The sequence below is a fragment of the Rhinolophus sinicus genome, chromosome 7, assembly GCF_057876585.1.
Source record: "Rhinolophus sinicus isolate RSI-liver-muscle chromosome 7, RSI-T2T, whole genome shotgun sequence".
Classification (NCBI taxonomy): Eukaryota; Metazoa; Chordata; class Mammalia; order Chiroptera; family Rhinolophidae; genus Rhinolophus; species Rhinolophus sinicus.
The window spans coordinates 47,688,330-47,707,229 of record NC_142507.1 but is presented as its reverse complement, the minus strand read 5'-3'; the positions used below and the strand labels follow the sequence as shown (position 1 = coordinate 47,707,229).

General features: G+C 49.0%; 1 protein-coding gene across 2 annotated transcripts in view; it reads right to left on the bottom strand.

The window, feature by feature from the left end:
* Window positions 1-15,688: 15,688 nt before the first annotated feature.
* The window catches only part of ATP1A1 (ATPase Na+/K+ transporting subunit alpha 1), a 29,453-nt gene continuing 26,241 nt past the window's right edge, over window positions 15,689-18,900 (bottom strand). For both annotated transcript variants that reach the window (XM_074319019.2, XM_074319020.2), the window contains exons 21-23: window positions 18,600-18,701; window positions 16,454-16,545; window positions 15,689-16,049 (exon numbers count right to left, since the gene is read on the bottom strand). In XM_074319019.2, coding sequence (XP_074175120.1) covers window positions 16,021-16,049; window positions 16,454-16,545; window positions 18,600-18,701 — 223 coding nt within the window. In that variant the 3' untranslated portion in view covers window positions 15,689-16,020. The remainder of the gene's footprint in view (window positions 16,050-16,453; window positions 16,546-18,599; window positions 18,702-18,900) is intronic.

The following is an 18,900-nucleotide window of genomic DNA, read 5'->3' as shown; positions in this document are numbered from 1 at the left end:
GAAAACAACTCTGGGTATGTGCATTTTATCACAGCGATGTGACATGAAATCCACATCCACGAAACAGAACGAGGCCCAATATATGCAAATGGCAACCTTGATTTGCTTGGTGGGAGAATTATAGAAGCTCTTACAATCATTTTATTGTTCTCAGTATTTTCAACATGTGTGATGGCTCTGTACCGCTTCTGTGATGTACTGTGGTGTTAAACATGGAGCATGAAAGGCTGTGGACGCACTAGTGGGAGATTCTCTGTGGAGTGGCAGCCGCAGGCGTCCTCACGAGGGATCCCAGGGCCGGAAGCAGGGACCGCACCGCGCTCTCGGAGGGACGAACCATTGCTCTCCCTGCTGGCTGAGGGCTAGAAGGGTTTGGAGGCGTGGGCCGGCTTCCCGCGGCTCCAGCCCTTGGGCCCTCCATGAAGCACGGGGTCTGAGGCTGGACCCTCCGTAGCCGTAGCGTGGAGCCTAACCGCGTACCCCTAGTGCTGCAGAAGCTGCACAATCGCACCAACCTGGGCGACTCAGCAGCATCCGCAGAGCCTGAGGACCTTGGCTTCCTCACCTGCAAAATGGGTTCCCACCTCGTGGGCCGTGTGAGGACCGGACGCGGTAATGCTTGTGCAGTAAAAGTAAGAAAGGGCGTATCACAGTGCCCAGTCCCAGTATGGGCAGCCAGCCCAAAGAGGAGTTGCCAGTGGAACCCCTGTCAGGGACACTAAGCTGGCAACACTCCTGGCACTGGGCAGGGGACCCTGTGGGCTCTCCAAAGAGACCCCAAATCCCTTTAATCTGGAATAAGGATGATGCTTCAGGGCTGTTAAAACTATTAAATGAGATTACAACTGACGGGGTTAGCACGGTGGCTGATGCTAAAATAAATCATTTTCTCGGCTGCCACTGCCCTTTCCTGCTGTATGTCTGCAACAGCCTGCTGGTGGTTTTCCTCGGTTGTCAGCTGGAGTTAGTAGTGCGCTGTGACAACTGAGTGAGAAAATACACGTCAAGAACCTGCATTTTAGTGGTTACTAGAGGGTAAGGGGGAGGGGAGTGGTAGAAAAGGGAATAGGGGATCAAATACTATATAGGGTGATAGAAGGAGAGCCGACTCTGGGTGGTGAACACACAATGCACTAGATAAATGATGTATTATAGAAATGTACACTTGAAACATATAATTTTGCTAATTAGTGTCATCCCAATAAAATTAATTAAAAAAAAAAAGAACCTGCATTTAATTAGTAGCAATTCTTTCTTCACTCCCGTGATCTACAAGCTGCACCATAGGAAACACACACCCTTAGCTCCGGCTTCTTATGAGGGCAGGTGGGCAGAGACAAGATGCTGCGGGAGTAGAGAGCCAGAGGGGAGCCAGCCGTGCCCAGGCACCCCCACAGCCTCGACAGGACTTTACAGGGCCCTGCAGTGTATCTGCCCTCTGCCCTGCCTGCTGCTGCCCTTGCTGCATCCAGCAGTTCCCACACTTGGTCTCTGTGGCCAAGAACACAAGTACGGCTGGACCTGGCTGAGCAAAGCAAGGGCCCCATACACCAACAGCGGGATGGCTACAAGCCAGCAGGTGAAGGTCCTGTAGCCTCAGGTGAGTGAGGCGCTCCAGGTTAGCTTGTTGGAGATACCGTATTTCCCTGAAGATAAGACCTAGCCAGACCATCAGCTCTAATGCGTTTTTTGGAACAAAAATTAATATAAGATCCGGTATTATATTATATTAATTATATTACATTAATTATATTAAAGACCTGGTCTTATATTATAGTAAAATAAGACCAGTTCTCATTAATTTTTGCTCCAAAAGACGCATTAGAGCTGATTGTCCGGCTAGGTCTTATTTTCGGGGAAACATGGTAACCCACTCAGGGGCCTGCCTCAGTCAATCCCTCCTTCTCTCTTCAGTAAATCAGACTTTATAAGGTACTAAAGAAAAGAAAACTGACATGTTCCATTGTGCAAATGAAAGGTGTTTGACCTGCATGTAAAGTGAGCTGTAGTCCCAGCTATATTTGTAGAGCCCTCTTTCTTTACATCCATTGTACTCAGTGCTCTGTACTCTCACTGTATCTGCACAAAGCCCCTCACAATGTTCTGTCCATTTTACATGTTGGAAAACTAAGACTCGGAGATTGAGAGACCTGCTGAAGGTCACAGCTAGAAAGCAGCAGAGCAAGAATGAGCATGTGGGCTAGTCTTGACTCTCGGTCGTATACTCTTAACAACCACCCTACTCTAAGTAGAGACCTGTACTTTCTGCTTTAAATAAAATGCGTTCTGTATCTTAATGTTCAGGGCCTCCAATGAAGCATTTCGCAGAACATGTTTTCTAAGTTCTCCTCTGCCCCCCGAACCCAGGCTTCCTTCATTGACCTTTTATTCATTGCAAGCACGTAATCAATGCATGCTGAATTTGTGAGCTCAGCACCACGCTTAGCGGGCTTTGGTTAGGGAAGTCAGCTGCAAGCCACCTGCTGCCCGGCCACACCCTCAGAGCTAAATCTAGGGGTGCAAGGAAGGACCCTTGGCTCTGCAGTTGCAGTGGCACCGTGATATGATATAACCTTTTTGGGTTGCACCTTGGTGGACTTTCCACCCACCTGTCCTAATGAATGCACTTCCCGTTTCCCCACAAGTTATTGGGACAAACTGTCCTATGTTTTCACCTTTTATGTGGGTCCAGATGTCAGATTTAATTAAAAAAAAAAAAATTCTGTAGCAGACGTGTGGCTGTGAGTCAGGGATGTGTATGTGTGTGCTCGTCTGCGTGTGAAGCCAGTCTCTCAGCACCAGCTAAAAATGTGAAGCAGCCGGTCTGCCGGGAATTGAGGACACCATATGCTTGCATTTCTAGGTCTTCCTAAGAGTTACATAACTGCCCCCAAAGCCAGGGGGCAGCAGCAGGGCCAGCCGTGGGAGACGTTTCCCAAGAGAAATGCTGAGGAAGGACTGACCTTGAGAAGACAGGGAGTTGGCCAGGCCATGGAATGTTCTCAGCCTTGGGGCTTAAAACAAAAACTGTATTCAGAGGGTGAGTGCTCTGTTGAGAACAAACCCTGTCTGTCTCCCTGCTTTGTCTTGGGGGCTTATCAAGGTGAGCCCTTACCCGGTGGGGCACTGGATATTGAATTTAGAGCTAGGCGCAGCTGCCAGACCAGGCCCTGGCAATCCTTCTGGCCATCTCTAATTAGCAGGCTTCAGGGCCCATGGTGTGTGGCGGGCCAGGCAGAGGTGAGATAAAGCTCCAGCCTCATCTATTCACAGACTAAGGCTGCACAAAGGCACTGCTGGGGGAGGAGAGCCATGGGAGGAGACACAGCCAATCAACAAAGGCTTATCAAAGGCTCACTCTGTGGTCATCCTTGGGGGAGGGAGTTATCTGATTGGCTCCTTCCCGCTGAGGGCCTGGGAGAAAATACTCTCCCTGCCCCCTATCTTACTTGACTCAAGCTTCTTCTTCCAGGCCTCAGTTCAGAGGTCTGAGACCGAGAGCAGCGTTTTCAAACGGTGGGTCATGACCCGTTAGTAGTTTGTGAAATCAAGTTAGTGGGTCACAACCAGCATTAAAAAAAAAAAAAGAAAGAAGAAGGATAGAATAGATTATTCGACCACATTAGACATAATAAAGGTCCATGGTTGTTTCAGTTATATGTATGAAATTAATTCTTGCTGGTGATGGTAGTAAAAGAAACTGAAAGGCTCTGGCTTAGAGGCTATATCTATCTATATCCTTCTCACTACAAGCATCTGAAACCCACAAAGCACCATGCTTGGAAGGGATGGACTAGAAGTATCCATGGTGACATGGATGAACCTTAAAAACAAAGTGTTTTGTTAAAAAAAAAAAAAGAAAAAAAGAAAAAAGGAAAAAAAGAATCTACTTGGTGATTATGAGTTTTTTAAAGATCATTTTCTATTGGAGGTACTGAAATACTGAAGTATTTCTGGGTGAAATGATACGATGTCTGGAATTCGTCTTAAAATACTCTTGAAAGAAAAAAACGTGAGCGTGGAGGACGGAGAATAAATGAAACAAAATTGGCAAAATGTTGGTAATTGTTCAAACCAGTGATGGCTACATGGGGCTTTGTTATATTACATCTACTTTTGTGTACCTTAGAGATGTTTCATACTAGAAGTTTAAGACAGCACACATGGTACCTATAAAGCAGAAGAAAGGAATGAGAGTTGGATACGGTGAATACAAGGGAAGAGGAAATATTTGGTGTTCTATCAGGAAGGCTGGAGAACTGGATGCCCCCAGTGAAGACGGGAAGGGTAAGGACAAAGAGGGAAGGGGATAGGGGTAGGGAGCGTCCATGTGCAGGCAACCAGTGGGGTCTGCACAGTGCCAACCTTTATTTTCTCAAGGAGCCTCCTTCCAATGCCCAAGGCTTGGTTAGGCTTCTCCTGGGCGTTTCTCCAGCACCGGGGGTTTTCCTGTTCCGGCACTTACTTCACAATATCTTAAACCTGCTCACTGCACCACCTTCCCCACCAGACTGTGAGTGACAGGGCCTATATGTCGTGCTTTGCTCACTAGTGTATCCCAAGGCCTGGTACTGGGCCCTCTGTAAAATCTGTGTAATGAAAAACAATAGCTTCATTTTATTCACACAACAACTCTATGAATTAGGAAATAGAACTTTCCCCATTCGGTCAACAAGGAAACGGAGACTCAGACGGATTAAGCAACTTGCCCAAAGTCGCACAGCTAACGCATGGCAGAGCCCGGATCCAGTCAGACCATCTGCCACCAGAACCAATATTCTCAGTCACTTTACCATACCGTCTTAAGGGAGGGATAGAGGCTGCTGGTGCTGAGAGGAAAAGCTCACACACTTTGAGAGCACGGCAGACACTCCCAAAAAGAGCTGAAGGTGATGATGATACAGGTGTGGTTGAGACGGCAATAGCGTGACCAGAGGGGAGATGGGAAGCAAAGAAAAGGAGCTGGCTAAAGACAGTTGTGGGAGGCCAGCACACAATGGTGATGGAATCTAAGACATCTCTGAATTGTTGTGAGGATGAGACGGTAGTCTGAGGCCCAACCCTCCCCGATGGTGTGTTTCTTTTCTTCTCAGTAGTTCTTCATCAGTTTTCAGCAGGGGGTGGCTTTGCCCTCCAGGGGACGTTTGGCAACCTCTGGGAGGAGAGGGGGTGACTTAATGACATCGAGTGTGTAAAGGCCAGGGTTGCCGCCATGCAGTTACAATACACAATGCACGACAGCCCCCACAACAAAGCATTATCCAAAACGGCAACAGCACTCAGGTTGTGAAACCCTGCTCTAGGCCTATCTATCACTCCTAACCTGTAGGATAGTTGGGACTATTTATTTACTCCTCTGCTTCCTCCAGTCCTGCTCTCTCAGCTTCCGGAAGCTCTTAAACACCGGGTATTGTCAAGAGGAGCCTGACTTCTGGCTGGGCCTAAGGAGCCTCACACTTGGTGCCATTTCCTTTAATGGTTCATTCCAGCCCAGGGCTGTTGCATCATGCTGCCTTCCCACCCTCTGAAACTTGGTCCTAATGGTGTGCTGGTTAATGTTTAACAACTGGCTCCTGGGAAAACAAGCTGTGGTTTGAAGCATTTGATGGTTTCCGAGGTGTAAATATTCCAACCTGGGCTGATTTCAAGATACAAGTGTGAGGTCAACTGGCTTGCACAATTCCAGAGAATTTAACAATGAAATGAGCTCGTAGGAGCCAGCTCTCACACACCACTTCTTAGTCTCACCTCCTAGTCTTCCGTAGCCTCTCTTAAGCCACACGGACACTTCCCTACCAAACCAACGGCTTCACGCAATGCAGGTTTATTTCTCATACTCCAGCACATGTGTTCTAATGGAGTAGCTCTCCCAGGGGTCGTCCTCTAGGCATCTTGGGACCTAGCTCCTTCTGTCTTGTGTTTACCTTCCTCTAGGGTGGTGGCTGTCAAACACCAGTGTGCGTAAGACTGAGCTGTAGAACTGGAACAGGCTTCCCTCCCCAGAGTTCTGATTCAGCAGGTCTAGGAGAGGGCCTGGAAATGTGCGTTTTCGTACAAGTTCCCAGCAGCTGCTGCTGCTGCTGCTTCTGCTGGAGGGGAGACACATGCCGAGAACCACTGCCCTAGAGCGATGGGTCTTAACCTTGGCTGCAGCTTAGAATCACCTGGACAGCTCTGACAATGCCTGATGGCTGGGTGTCCCTTCCGGAGATCCTGATTTTGTTGGTGGGAGGCAGCCTGGGCATGGAGATAGTTAAAGCTCCCCAGGTGATTTTGATCTGCAGTCAAGGATGTGAACCCCTGCTTACGGCCTAATGAACGCTTCCTTCAGCCTTCCGGTGGCTGAGACAGAGAATGAGAACCTATGTGGAAGGGCTGGTGAGTCAGGCCAGGAAGCAGTCTGGCCATCAGCTTGTTTCGCATGCCGTCTCATGGCTGCACCTCACAGGGGAGGCTGGAAGTGGGGTCCCGCCAGGTGCTCAGGAGAAAAGGGGGCTCGGTGTGTTGAGCGGCTGCCATACCTACCGACTAACTGTTACTTTGGGATGCGTACACTAGGATGGATGCCCACGTGTGTGGACCCACAAGTATTTCGGGAGGCTAGGTAAGTGTGTGGGGGTTCCTGGCTCTCAGGCGAGTATGTGGAGGTAAAACCACCAATGGCAGCATAGGGTGTTTTTATGTCCCCAGAGGGAGGCAGCTTGATGGGGTGGAAAGATCTAAGGCTTACAGGTCTGTGCCCCCTTCCTCAGCCACCACCTCTGTTTTCCCTCTCTGTAAAGGGGGAGTAATACCTTTCTTTCCTGCGTCATAGGGTTCGATGAAATGAACATAAAGCTGCACAGACGGTGCTATAAGCACATCGCACATGTTCAGTGAACAGCTCCCATTCCCTTAGACACTATGCCCTGTTGACACCAGAGATAAGAGCCCTGGAACAGGTGACCGACCGGCAGAGACCCTGGGCTTCTCTCCCGGCTCACACGTGTGCAGTGAAATGCGGGCTTGGAGTGTTTTGCTGTTATGTAGGAGAGAATGCCCACACGGAAGGCTCTCTTCGTGGAGGATGAAACTACGTTTCTGGGACAATATTTGGTTGGCAACAATGTCCGTCATTCTAGGAAAAATGTAAAACCTGGCAATCAGTTTTAAACGGAGCAGTTATTTCTGCTATGAAAAGATCCTTCGTGTTCGTGACCAACCTCTTGAAACAGTTCTGCATTGCAACGCACAAATGAGCTGCACTGAGGCAGTCCCTTGTGCAGAAGGGAGGGCTGGGAAGGACGGGTAGCGCCCCTGCCATGGACGAGAAGTCATTAATGCAGAGCCTGCAGCAGGTACAGAGAGGGGACCCGTTCGGCACAGCCCTGCCACAGCCTGGAAGGGACAGCCTAACAGGAGTGGCAGCGCAGAGCTGGCCTGGGATTAGAGCTTCCATGCTTCCCAGTCAAGTGGCAGCTTGGTCACCCAGCAAGCAGCTCCTGGGGGCAAATCCATTTGAGTAATTGTTCAACAGCATGTGCTTCATTTCCAAGAAACTTTCCGTGATCTTCTGTTTTAACAACAACTCTAACCTTCCCTGTTCTTTGTATGTTTTTGTTTGTTTGTTTAAAAATAAAAACACTGCCTTTCCCCAGTTCTCGGACCCTGTACCAGCTTTCTGCCACAACACCAACATTTCCCTACACTTGCTTATGTCCCAGGTCCAAAGTTGTAGGAGTCTGGACTCTGAAGTCAACAGTCTGGGTTCAAGGAAGACTTGCCTACCTCTGCCACTTATTAGCTGTGTGACTTCAGGCAAGTTACTCCACTTCTCTGAGCCTCAGTTTTTTCACTTGTCAAATGGTTGTAGTTCAGGACATTGCCAGGCACAGGTAGCTATTTCTGTTAGGTGGGAACACCGAGTAATGCTGTTCTAGATTTGCCTTCAGGGACCACTTGGAGCACGGTTATGGTAGAGAGGTGTGTATATATGTGTGTGGGGGGGGGCGGTATAGGACTTGAGTTACCCTTTAATGAACCCTCAGGAAGAGCCAGGCGCCGCACCAAGCCCTTTCTACATTTGACTCCATTTAATCTTCATAGCACCCTCATATGGTAGGGGTGGTCATTGCCTCCATTTTGCAGACAGAAAGAGAAGTTTGGAGAAAGTAAGTTTCTTATCCAGGTAGCCCACCTAATAAGCTGAGGGAGCTGGCTTCCAAGCCACTGCTAAGACTGCCTCTCTCTCGGCACCCAAAGTGATGGGGTGTGCAGTGACAACTAAGCCAGGTGAAGCTATGGGCTCAAATGCCATAACCAAACCTCAGCCCAGCCAGAAGGGGCTCTGTCCCCAGATCATCTAAAGCTCTGCACAGTGCAGATCTGCCCCCAGGGGGGTGGGGAACCAAACCCACCAGCTACAGCCTTGCCCTCCCTTCTTAACTACCCGAGGTCATAGCCAAGTCCCTTTGCCTCTTTGCCTGCCTGCCTGTCTGTCTTTCCTTCTTCCCTCCCTTCCTATTTATTTATTTTTGATACATTGAATGATTTTATTTTTTATTGAAGTATAATTGACATGACATTATACTAGTTTCAGTGTACAACATGATTCAATATTTGTATATATTGCAAAATGATCACCACGATAAGTGTAATAAACATCCATCACCATACATGGTTACAAATTTTTTTTTCTTGTGATGACAACTTTTAAGATCTAGTCTCTCAGCCACTTTCAAGTATGCAATACAGTACATTAACTACTTGTGAAGTCACCACGCTGTACCTTATTTCCCATAACTTATTTATTTTATAACTGGAAGTTTGTACCTTTTGACCCCCTTCACCCAGTTTGCTTAACCCCAACCCCCCTCCCTCGTCTCTAGCAAACACGAATCTGTTGTTCTCTGTATCTATAAGCTGTTTTTTATTTGGTTGGTTTGTTTTGGATTCCACATATAAATGAGATTTTATGATACTTGTCTTTCCCTGTCTGACTTCACGTAGCACAATACCCTCAAGATCCTTCCATGTTGTTACAAATGGCAAGATTTCATTCTTTTATGGCTGAATAATATTCCTCTGTGTGAGAGAGAGAGAGAGAGGGTGGGGGGAGAGAGAGAGGGAGAGAGAAAAATATATGAATGGGCACTTAGGTTGTTTCCATATCTTGGCTATTGTAAATAATGATGCAATGAATGTAGGGGTGCCTATATTTTTTCAAGTTAGTGTTTTCATATTCTTTGGATAAATACCCACAAAAGGGATTGCTCGGTCATATGGTAGTTCTACTTTTAATTTTTTTGAGGAATCTCCATACTGTTTTCCACAGTGGCTGCACCGATTTACATTCCCACCAACAGTGCACGAGGGATCCTCACCAATACTTCCTTTTTGTCTTGTTGCTGACAGCCATCCTAACAGGTGTGAGGTGATACCTCGTTGTGGTTTTGGTTTGCGTTTCCCTGCTGATTTGTGATGTCGAGCACCTTTTCGTGGACCTGTTGGCCATCTGTGTGTCTTCTTTGGGAAAATGTCCAGATCTTCTATTTGGTATTTATATTTTCTAATTCTTTGTTGAAATTCTCACTGTATTCATCCATTCTTCTCCTGAATTTGATGAATAGCTGATGGCTATTATTTTGAATTCTGTATCAGGTAAATTACTTTATTTTATTAAGGACTTTCTCTGTGGTATTATTTGGAACATATTGCTTTGTTTCTTCATTTTCTTTGACTCTCTGTGTTGGTGTCTATGAATTAGATAAAACAGCCACCTCTCCCAGTCTTGAAAGAGTGGCCTTGTGGAAGAGATGAACCGTACCTTTCAACCCTTCCCTAACTACTTGTTGTCTCTCAAACCTTTGTAATTGTCTAAGAAGCCTATTTTATTTTTGGTGGCTCCCAATATTTGAGGATGTGCCAAGACCTATCGATATTCCAAAGGAAAGGACCTCTGTCAGCAACTGGATTCAGGCTGATTGGGAGCCAGAGCCTCAGGTAGCAGCTTTTAAAGTACGCAAATATGCATAGTTCTGTGGGGCCACAAGTGTAAGTCCCACCAGAGCCAGGCAATCTGGAGGTGTCCCCTGGGCAGCAGTTGCAAAAATCAGGGTGCCAGGCAATTGTATAATTTCCTTTCTGGGAAAAAACAGTGACCTGGAGCAAGGCAGAGGGTGAGTGTAAAGATCGCATCTCCTTGCGTGCATTCCCTGAGAGCACTTCTATAGGCCCCTAGATATGTGCCAAACCAGAAGTCTACCCCTCAGGGTGGTAGCTGGCCAAGAACTCTCTCTCCATTTGTTACAGTGGGATCCAGGAAGGCAAGCCCCTCAACCACCAAAGCCAGGTGATCAAGGGATGTCCCCTGGGCACCTGACATACAAACCAGGGCACTAGACGTGTGTAAATGCTCCCCTGCAGGAGATTCTGGTGCTCTGGAGCATGGCAGAGGGACAGAGTGAAGATGGTGCCTGCCTCCTGAGGTGTCTGGAAAGGATTACTGTAGGCCTTTAGATATGTGTTTAATTAGAAGCCTGTCCCTCTGGCCACAGCGATGAAGAGAAGCAAATAAATAGGCCTCCTTCACAGAAAGACTGGGCTCCTTGGACTGTTGCCTCTTGCTGTGCCCTGGGGGTGCTAGCCATTTAAGAACTTGTTCTCCCTTGGTTATCGTTCTGTGGGACCAGTAGGCTTAAGCCCTCCTGGCCACCAGAGAGAGCCAGTTGCTGTACAGGTGTGCCCTGGGCAGCAGCCAAAAAATGGGGTGCCAGAAGAAGGATACAAGCTCCTTTCTGGGAGCTACTGGCAAGCTGGAGCGAGTTAGAGGGAAAGTGCCAAGATGGTACCCACCAGCTAGAGTGAGAGGCATTGCAAGTGCAAAGATGGTGCTTACCAGCCTCCATTCCCAGAGAGCACCCCACCAGGTCTCTAGGTGTTTATTTAATGAGATGCCTGCCCTTTAGGCTGATGCTTTAAGATAAGCAAATAAGCCTCTTACATAAAGTCTGGGCACCTCGCAGACAGCTGCTTCTGCTCTGGCCGCTGAGCTGAGTGAATCCGAGCACATTTAAGAGCTGTTTCTGAATTCTTTGTAACCTTGTGGGTCTTGTGGACATGAACCCCATTGGTTTTCAAAGCTAGATGTTTGGGGGGCTCACCTCTCAGGTGCAGGTCTTAAAAGTTGGGGTGCCTGATGTGGGGTTCAATCCCTTTGCTCCTCAGGGAGAAAGAAGCTCAGAGATGTGAGTCCTGACCTGATTGTGGGTCACTGCACTGGGGGTAGGGTTTATGGCGAGATTGTGTCTCAGATTTTCCTTCCTGCTTCGATGTGGGCTTTTCTCATTTGCCCCATATGTAGGAGTTGCTTGGCTAGCTTTTAGGTGTTTTTTTCCCCCAGAGGACATTGTTCTATAGATAGCTACAGATTCAGTGTGTCTGTGGCAGGAGGTGAGTTCGGGATCTTCCTACGTCACCATTTTGAACGGGAACCCACTCTTCTCTTTAAATAGGGAGTATTGACCACTGTGCTAAGTGCCAACTTCTCTTTTTAAAGTACTGAGCTGAACACCAGGGATTAAATGGAAAAGGGTGGACAGGCTGCCAGACCTCATGGAGCTTTACAGGTTAGCAGGGGAAAAGGGGTATTAAATTAATGACATAATTGAGTATTAAATAGTTAGAATTGTGAAGTCTCTGAAGAAGTAGAGCACTAATCAACTATCTAGTGGATCCCAGCCTAGCTGGGGGGTGGAAAAGGTTTCTTGTGAAATCATCTGAGGCCCAGGACACGAATTAAAAAACTCGGGAACCCAGCAGGTCCAAGGACCTGTGCCCCTCTCGGTGTCTGTCTCTTTACCTTCTATCATAACTTGCCTGGTCTCCCACTTGGCATCCTATTCCATGAATATCCACTCTTAACACATTCTGCTTTCCACCGTCCAAGTCTTGAGAGAGAGGCTGAGGCCCTAACTCAGATTGCTGGCAGCTTTCCCTTGGGTGAAGTGTCAGCCCTGATTCGAAAAATAACAGAGACGCAAGGTGAGGGCAAAGTGTTAAAATATGGCTGCTTGGGCAGTAGAAACAAAGTCTGGGAATAAGCATCCATTCATGCAACGAGCAGATGGTGCCAGATGTTGGGAAGGGGATGGACCGGTTCGTTGTGCTCAGGAAGTCTCGTTCCCTGGTAAGGAAACACCCCAATAAACAGAGGCCTACATGCTACAGGGAGGTGTGCAAAAACAAGGGCCCACTGAGCCTTTCCCAAGGAGGAAGGGCCTGAATGGTATCCAGAAGGGTGAGTTGATTAGCCAGAATGCAGCTTGGGCCAAGGTGGGGATGTTGGAAGGGAGATGCCAAGGGGATCTGGTAGTATGGCGGGGGAAGCAAGCCGTGGATAGCACATGAGGACAGCAGTCTGAACGGCTGAGCAGAAATGGCTGTATGTGCTGGGGTGGAGGGTGAAGAGAGGCAAGCACGTAGTGGAGTTTGGAAGATGGCGTAGGGCGGTGGTGCGCAGGTTTTGAGACATGTCAGAATCACCTGGAAGGCTTATCAGAATAGATTGCTGGGTCCCACCCCGAGTTTCTGATTCGGTAGGTCTGACTTAGAATGTGCTTTTCTAAGAAGTTCCCAGGTGATGCTGACCTAGAGAAAACGCTTTGAGCCACTGGATTAGAGGAAGGCAGAAAATAAGATCTTCCAGGAGGCAGTTGTGGATCCCAGACGTGAAAGGGCAGCGGTGGCAGAGAAAAGGATTTATTGAGCACCAACCACGGTGCTAATGCCTTTACACATAATCTCACTTAATCCTTTTAACAACTCTGCAATATCATCCTTCTTCTAGAGTAAATAGAGCAGAGAATGAATTTGTGTGTCCCTGGCCAGTCAGTGACAGGCCACTATCTGTGTCTAGGCTGTTAAGACATGTTCTCAGCTACCGTGAGAATATTATATAAGACCTGGTATTATATTATAGTAAAATAAGACTGGGTCTTATATTAATTTTTGTTCCAAAAGATGCATTAGAGTTGATTGTCCAGCTAGTTCTTCTTTTTGGGGAAACAGGGTACCACACTGGAATCCCCCGATTGGCGACTGACTCGGTGGCAAGGTAAGGGTGAGAAGTCACACGACTTCCAGGTTTCTGACTTGGGCAACCAGGTGACAGACGTCATGGCCAAGCACATCTTGAGGGCCCTCAAACTGAGGCTTGTGTGTCATTGGGGTTGAGGCTGTAGTGTGCTGTGCTCTTTATGCACAAATACAGATGTTCAGGAGACAACTGGATTTATGGGGCGGGGGCTCAAGAGACCACCAGAGCAGAGTTGGAAAGCATCATGTAGGGGATGTTGTGTTGTGAAGCCCCAGGAGGGATATGAATCAGGCAGAGGGAAGAGGGTGGAGACCTCCCTGCGGAAACTAACAGCCCAGAAGCAGGTGAAAGAGAGGTGGAAGCTAAGGAGTGGGCAGAGATGATGGCGGAATGACAAGGCTTGTGATGGAGACATAGGTGCTGCAGAGGTCCAGAAAGGACTGGGACGGGCCCACTGGATTTAACAATCAGGAGGTCAGTGGCGTCTTCAACAGAAAGTTTCGGTGGACTGGTGTTAATGGGAGCCTGGGGAGGAGGTGGAGAGAGATGATGGGGAGGTGAGCAAGTACAGGGAAGAAGCGATGATGACTTCTTAGACGCTTGTCTGTGAAAGGAAAGACAGTAAGAGCTAGCCAGAGGTGAGGAGCCAGCAAGGACACTGAAAATAACCGGCAAGAGCTCAGATATTGAAGTGGCCAAAGGGACACGTGGTCAAGTGTCTGGAAGGCTTCAGGGCAGCCAGGGTGGTTCCGTTGCACATTTGTAAGGGTGGAAAGTGTCTGGGGTCCGTATCAGGGACTGTTTTTGTAATTGTTCTGGAGCAATTCTGAGCCGCTCCTGATGGGGCTCAAGTTTGAATTTGCGTGTGAAGAGGTACAAATGAGAGCCGAGGCACCCGCTCTTGCTGCTTTTGGAAAGTTTGGAAACATCAGTCCATTGAGAGGCTCGGTTTGGGTACCAGCTTTCCCCATCACTTACCTGCTTCCTCTAGATGGAAAATTTTGCTACAGAACTTTTTATTCAAAGGATTGTCAAAGAGAAACAGGCAGAAATATTCTGGTGCAGAGGGTGGGAGGTTCAGCCTCCCCTTTTCTGGCGCTGCCCTCCCTCTGGATGTTCACAGAGGTCTAGGGCTGCTTAGGGCTGAGCCTGGCTAAGAACCTATCTGGGGTCATCTCCCAAGTCTACAGTCTCAGGCTGCTTCAAATTCTTTTAAGGCAGGGAATACCCATGACCCGAAGCACAGTATTGTGTTCACGTCAGCTCCTTCAGGGGTGCCAGAAAAGAGCCACGGGGCAGTGGGGGGGGGGGGGGGGGGGGCGCAGCAAACCTCTGACAAGACTCTGATAGTCGAAGCACGTGAAGCATGTGACGGGGGCGGTGGTGGAGGCTCATCCCCATCATCACAACTGAGTCCAGGATGTCCACGGCGACCTCAGGGAGGACCCGATTACCACCCGTCTCAAAGCCCGCTAAGCCTGATTCTTAGTTCTGCAGCGTCACCCATTTCCTCACGTTGGGCTAAACAAGTGGCCCTCTTTAAAGAGGACTTGCCTACATGTAGAGATCCTCCCGGAAGGAGGGAAGAACTAGTGGGTTAGACTGAGAAGTCAGACATCCCCCCGTTCCTCTAGCTGGACAGGCGAGGGGACAGGGGCTGGCCAGTGTGTGGGAACCACCTGTTCCCCCGCCATCTGCACAGCTGAGGAGTGAGCAGCACTGCAGATCTGCCCGGTGGTCCCTCAGGAGGCAGGAGCTCATTAAGCTTTTCAGAGGAAAACACCTGAACCCAGTCTAGGCATCCCCGGCAGCCCATGCCCACTGCTTGGTGCCAGAAGGTAAGGCCTATCTGCTTGGATCTGGGGCCCTGTGGGTGGCCCACAGCACTCGGGATGGCGTGCGGAGTGGGGCCTTTCAGGCCGACCCTTTGAAAGCAGAAGGTACTCTCCCACTTGACCTTGAAGTAAACAGATCTCTTTCACCTTTTTCTTAAGTGCCTTCTGGCACGTAACCACTTTCTGAAACGGAGCTCTTTGATGCTAAATCAGGAACAAGTTGTATGGAAGGGAAGCACTCTGACACACACACACATGCCCCGAGAGACCGTGGAGCACAGGTTTCTGTATCTCAGACTAAATAACCTTGATTGTCTAGACACTTGAGGCTCTTGTGGTGACCTGAGCAAGACAGCGGGCGGGGCTGTGACTAGGATGGGAAGAGAAGGGCCTCCGCTGCCCTTTACTGCACTGAGGGTCTGAAGATCCTTCCTGGGATGAGATTTCTGTTAAGAGGCAGATGCTAAGGCAGCGGGGGGAGGGGAGGTCTCAGCCACACTACCCAGGGGGAGCCACGGGAAGATGCGTCACTCAGACCAAGAGCTCGGAGAGAAAGTTCCTCTTAGTCAGTGGGTTGGAAGCTGCAGTTGACTCGGTATCACCTGGAGAGCTTATTAAAACCGACTGCTGGCTGGCTTCTGGTTCAGTGGCTCTGGCTTTGCCGTGCTAACAAGTTCCCAGGTGGTGCTGGTGGAGCTGCCAGCCCAGAGGCCCGCCAGGGCCAGACCTATCGGACCCAGACCTCGGGCACACAGAAGTGATAAGGGTACAAGACAAATTCCATTATAATAGCCATCTTTATTTGTAAAAATCCAGATATAAAATGTATTCTTTCAGTCTTTCCGAGGTTTCCTTTTTACAAAAACAAAAAGGCACATAAAAACCTTCCCCACTGTCATTCCCGCAGATGGATGTTTGTCAGGCAGCCCTCCCCCCACCCCCCCATATATTAGCTACATGCTTCATTCGGGGACGTCTGGCTTCCCCCACATGCTTCGGTGCTTTCATACCAGGGTAGAGTTCCGAATTCCAAGACTGAAGTACACAAAGAGGGGGCGGTGAGGGGTGCAGAGTGTGGGGCACGATGCTCCGTGGCGTGCAGGACGGGGTCTAATAGTAGGTTTCCTTCTCCACCCAGCCTGCAGGCGGCAAAGAGAGACAAAGAAAGGCGACAGTCAGCCTTCCTCGCTCTTGTGTACAGAGGGAAAAAGTGAGCAGACCCGCCCTGAGGGGGACACCCCAATCCCGTGTGGGACCACAACTGTCTATTTAGTTCAATGATTTTAAGAACAGCATGTTAATTGGAAAGACAGTTTATAGATTTCTGACAAAGTCTCCACTGCATTGTACTTGGTCTGTGATTTGCTTGGTTCTAAAACCTTAACTGAGATTTGCTTCTGAGGATTGCAACTGGCATCGGTTTACAGGGGGCTGGCCCAGCGGCCTTAGCAGGAGGCAGCCCAGACACGTCACAGGAACCGTAACAGAAGCCCATAGCATTATAACCACGCTCTCCACCCAACTGAAACTGCCCGTCACTTACCTCCAGGGCTTCGTCTGATGATGAGTTTCCTGACTTCGTCGTACACGAAGATAAGAAGAGAGTAGGGGAAGGCACAGAACCACCAGGTAGGTCTGGAAACAGAATCAGGTACCAGTTTATACATGAACACAATTCAAAGGAAGAAAAGAGAGGCTGCATGTCACCATAGTGAAAATGAGCTCATCAGTCTGAAAGGAGAAACCAAGTACATTCAGGGTAACCACTAAACCATTAATACAGAACGCATGCAAATGCCTTAAAAACAAGACTGGCGTTGTGTGCCCAGGGCTTGGAGGCAGGAGTCAGACTGTAGACTTGATAAAGGAATCAATCCCCTACCCACCTTCAGTTTGCTTTGCATACGAGCTCATTTGTAGGGTAAGTTTAGATTTTTTTTTGTGGACAATCCCAGGGCAACTGGACATTTTCTCTCTTCCCTTTTTAAAGTGTTTAAGAAGTTCCAATGCATGTCGAATGCTCTGGCATTTGAAATGACAAAACTACCAGACCCCGTTCATTCACCCCTTGAATTGGGTCTCTGACGATGCAATTTGGGACACTCGGCTGTGTGTGCTGAGTGCCAGAAGTGGGCAATGAAAAAGCTGAGCCGTAACAGAGACCAAAGCCTTCGGGAGGCCAGGGGCTCCTGCCACAGTTCCCAGCCTGGAGACAGGCAGGCGCCCTGGGCAGCCTTCCTGGGAGGGTCACACTTTCTTGCATACCAGCTTCCTACAGCCAACATGTGAGGAAAGCTGTCCCTGGGCAGAACTCTGGCAGTCCCCTCCTCCTGTCCTGTGTGTCCTCCATAGCAGCTAAAATATGTCCTCACTTGACACAGGCACCAGGGTAACGGCACCACCTTCCAAAAGGGGTAGAACCTGCCCACAACAAACTCTCTAGTCCTAGCCAGGCGGCCAGATGAGTTTTAAGGGTGAGTTTCCATTTCGGCCTTTTAGAGAGCTCTGGCCGCCTCTTGTTCAACAGTGGCCCAAGAGGCCAGCATTCCACCTGGACATGGCTTGCCCCTGTTATATGACATCTGTGCCGGGGCTACAAAGTCAAACAAGACATTGTGGTCCATGCCTTCAAGATAATCATCCTAGTGGGGACCAGAAACAACAAGTAACGCCACAGAGGAGGTGCAACTGCAAACCCCAGGAGGGCGACACTGCACGGGGACAGCCCCACCAAACACACGGGCGGGGAAGCGAGTGCGGAATTCACCTAACGTCAGCGTGGGTGGGAGACGGTAAGGCTAGAAAGGCAGGCTGGGACCCTAACGGGAGACACCCGGGCTGCCCTTGTACACAGCCGACGCCTGTATGTACACAGCAGGGCGTCAGTGAAGCCATCAGGGTTTGGGTTCCTTCAAGGATAAGAGGAATGGAAGGAGCTGATGGCAACAGGCTAGTGGAGAGCTGTCCACATGGGTCTGAGCAAGGACGGGGAGGCTGATGTTTTCAAGCAAAAGCTCGTGTTGGATGGGTCCCACATTCTGTGACTCAGCACATTTTAATCAGGTTGTAGTGGCTTAACCTCCACCAGTTAGCAGATACCAAACAGACTCAGTATTTAAAAAAGCTACTGAAGAGTTCATGGCAAATCCTGTAGGTGGAAATTCAAGTTTACCAGAGTTACAGTTGGTTGCTGTGCTTAAGGCCAGTCTGGGTGCTGGCTTCCTCTGATCGAGTGTAAAGCCAAAAGGACCTTAGATCTGCTGCTCTTCTTCCTTTGCGAGCAGAAGATGCAGAGGCCCACAAAGGCGGGGGGGTTTCCGAGGGGACACACAGTGACTAGGTAAGCAAATCAAGATTTGAATCTGGGTCTCCACATTCCAGGATACCTCCAGTTGGCCTCTAAAGACAATTGGACTATGGCTGTAGAGAGGTGAGGACCCGAGTGCTCAACGCAGGTAAGTAGTCAGCAATTACCAGGCACCGGAGCCTTAGGCCAAATGCCAAGCACTGGAGACCCATTCAGTGTCGGATTTCCTGATGAGTCAGCCTTTCCCTAATTCCCCAACCAGAGGAATTCCTGCACACGCCACCCATAAGTTCTGTAAACAGCCACTGACTGATGCTATCACGAGAGGAAAGACCACACTTACTATTTCACACTTTTGGGGGCTGGAAGGGGATCAACTTACTTGAGGGGATACATCCTCAGGGCCACACCCATTCCGGGGCAGTAGGAAAGGAAAGCAGCAAGGGCCGTCTCCTCAAAGAGGCCAAATATTAAGATCTTGTTCCTAAAATCAAGGGGGGAAAATGCTTAACACAAGGCTAACAGAAGTTTATCTTCTCACGCTGTATTAAATGGCAGACCCATGTCTTTATGGATTAGCTGTAGTTAGGAATGCGAGGTCAGGTGGAAAAACCCCGGAAGACCCCACTTTGCTTCCCCCATGTGCTCCAAACACTTTGGGATCTGACACTTCGCCATGTTGG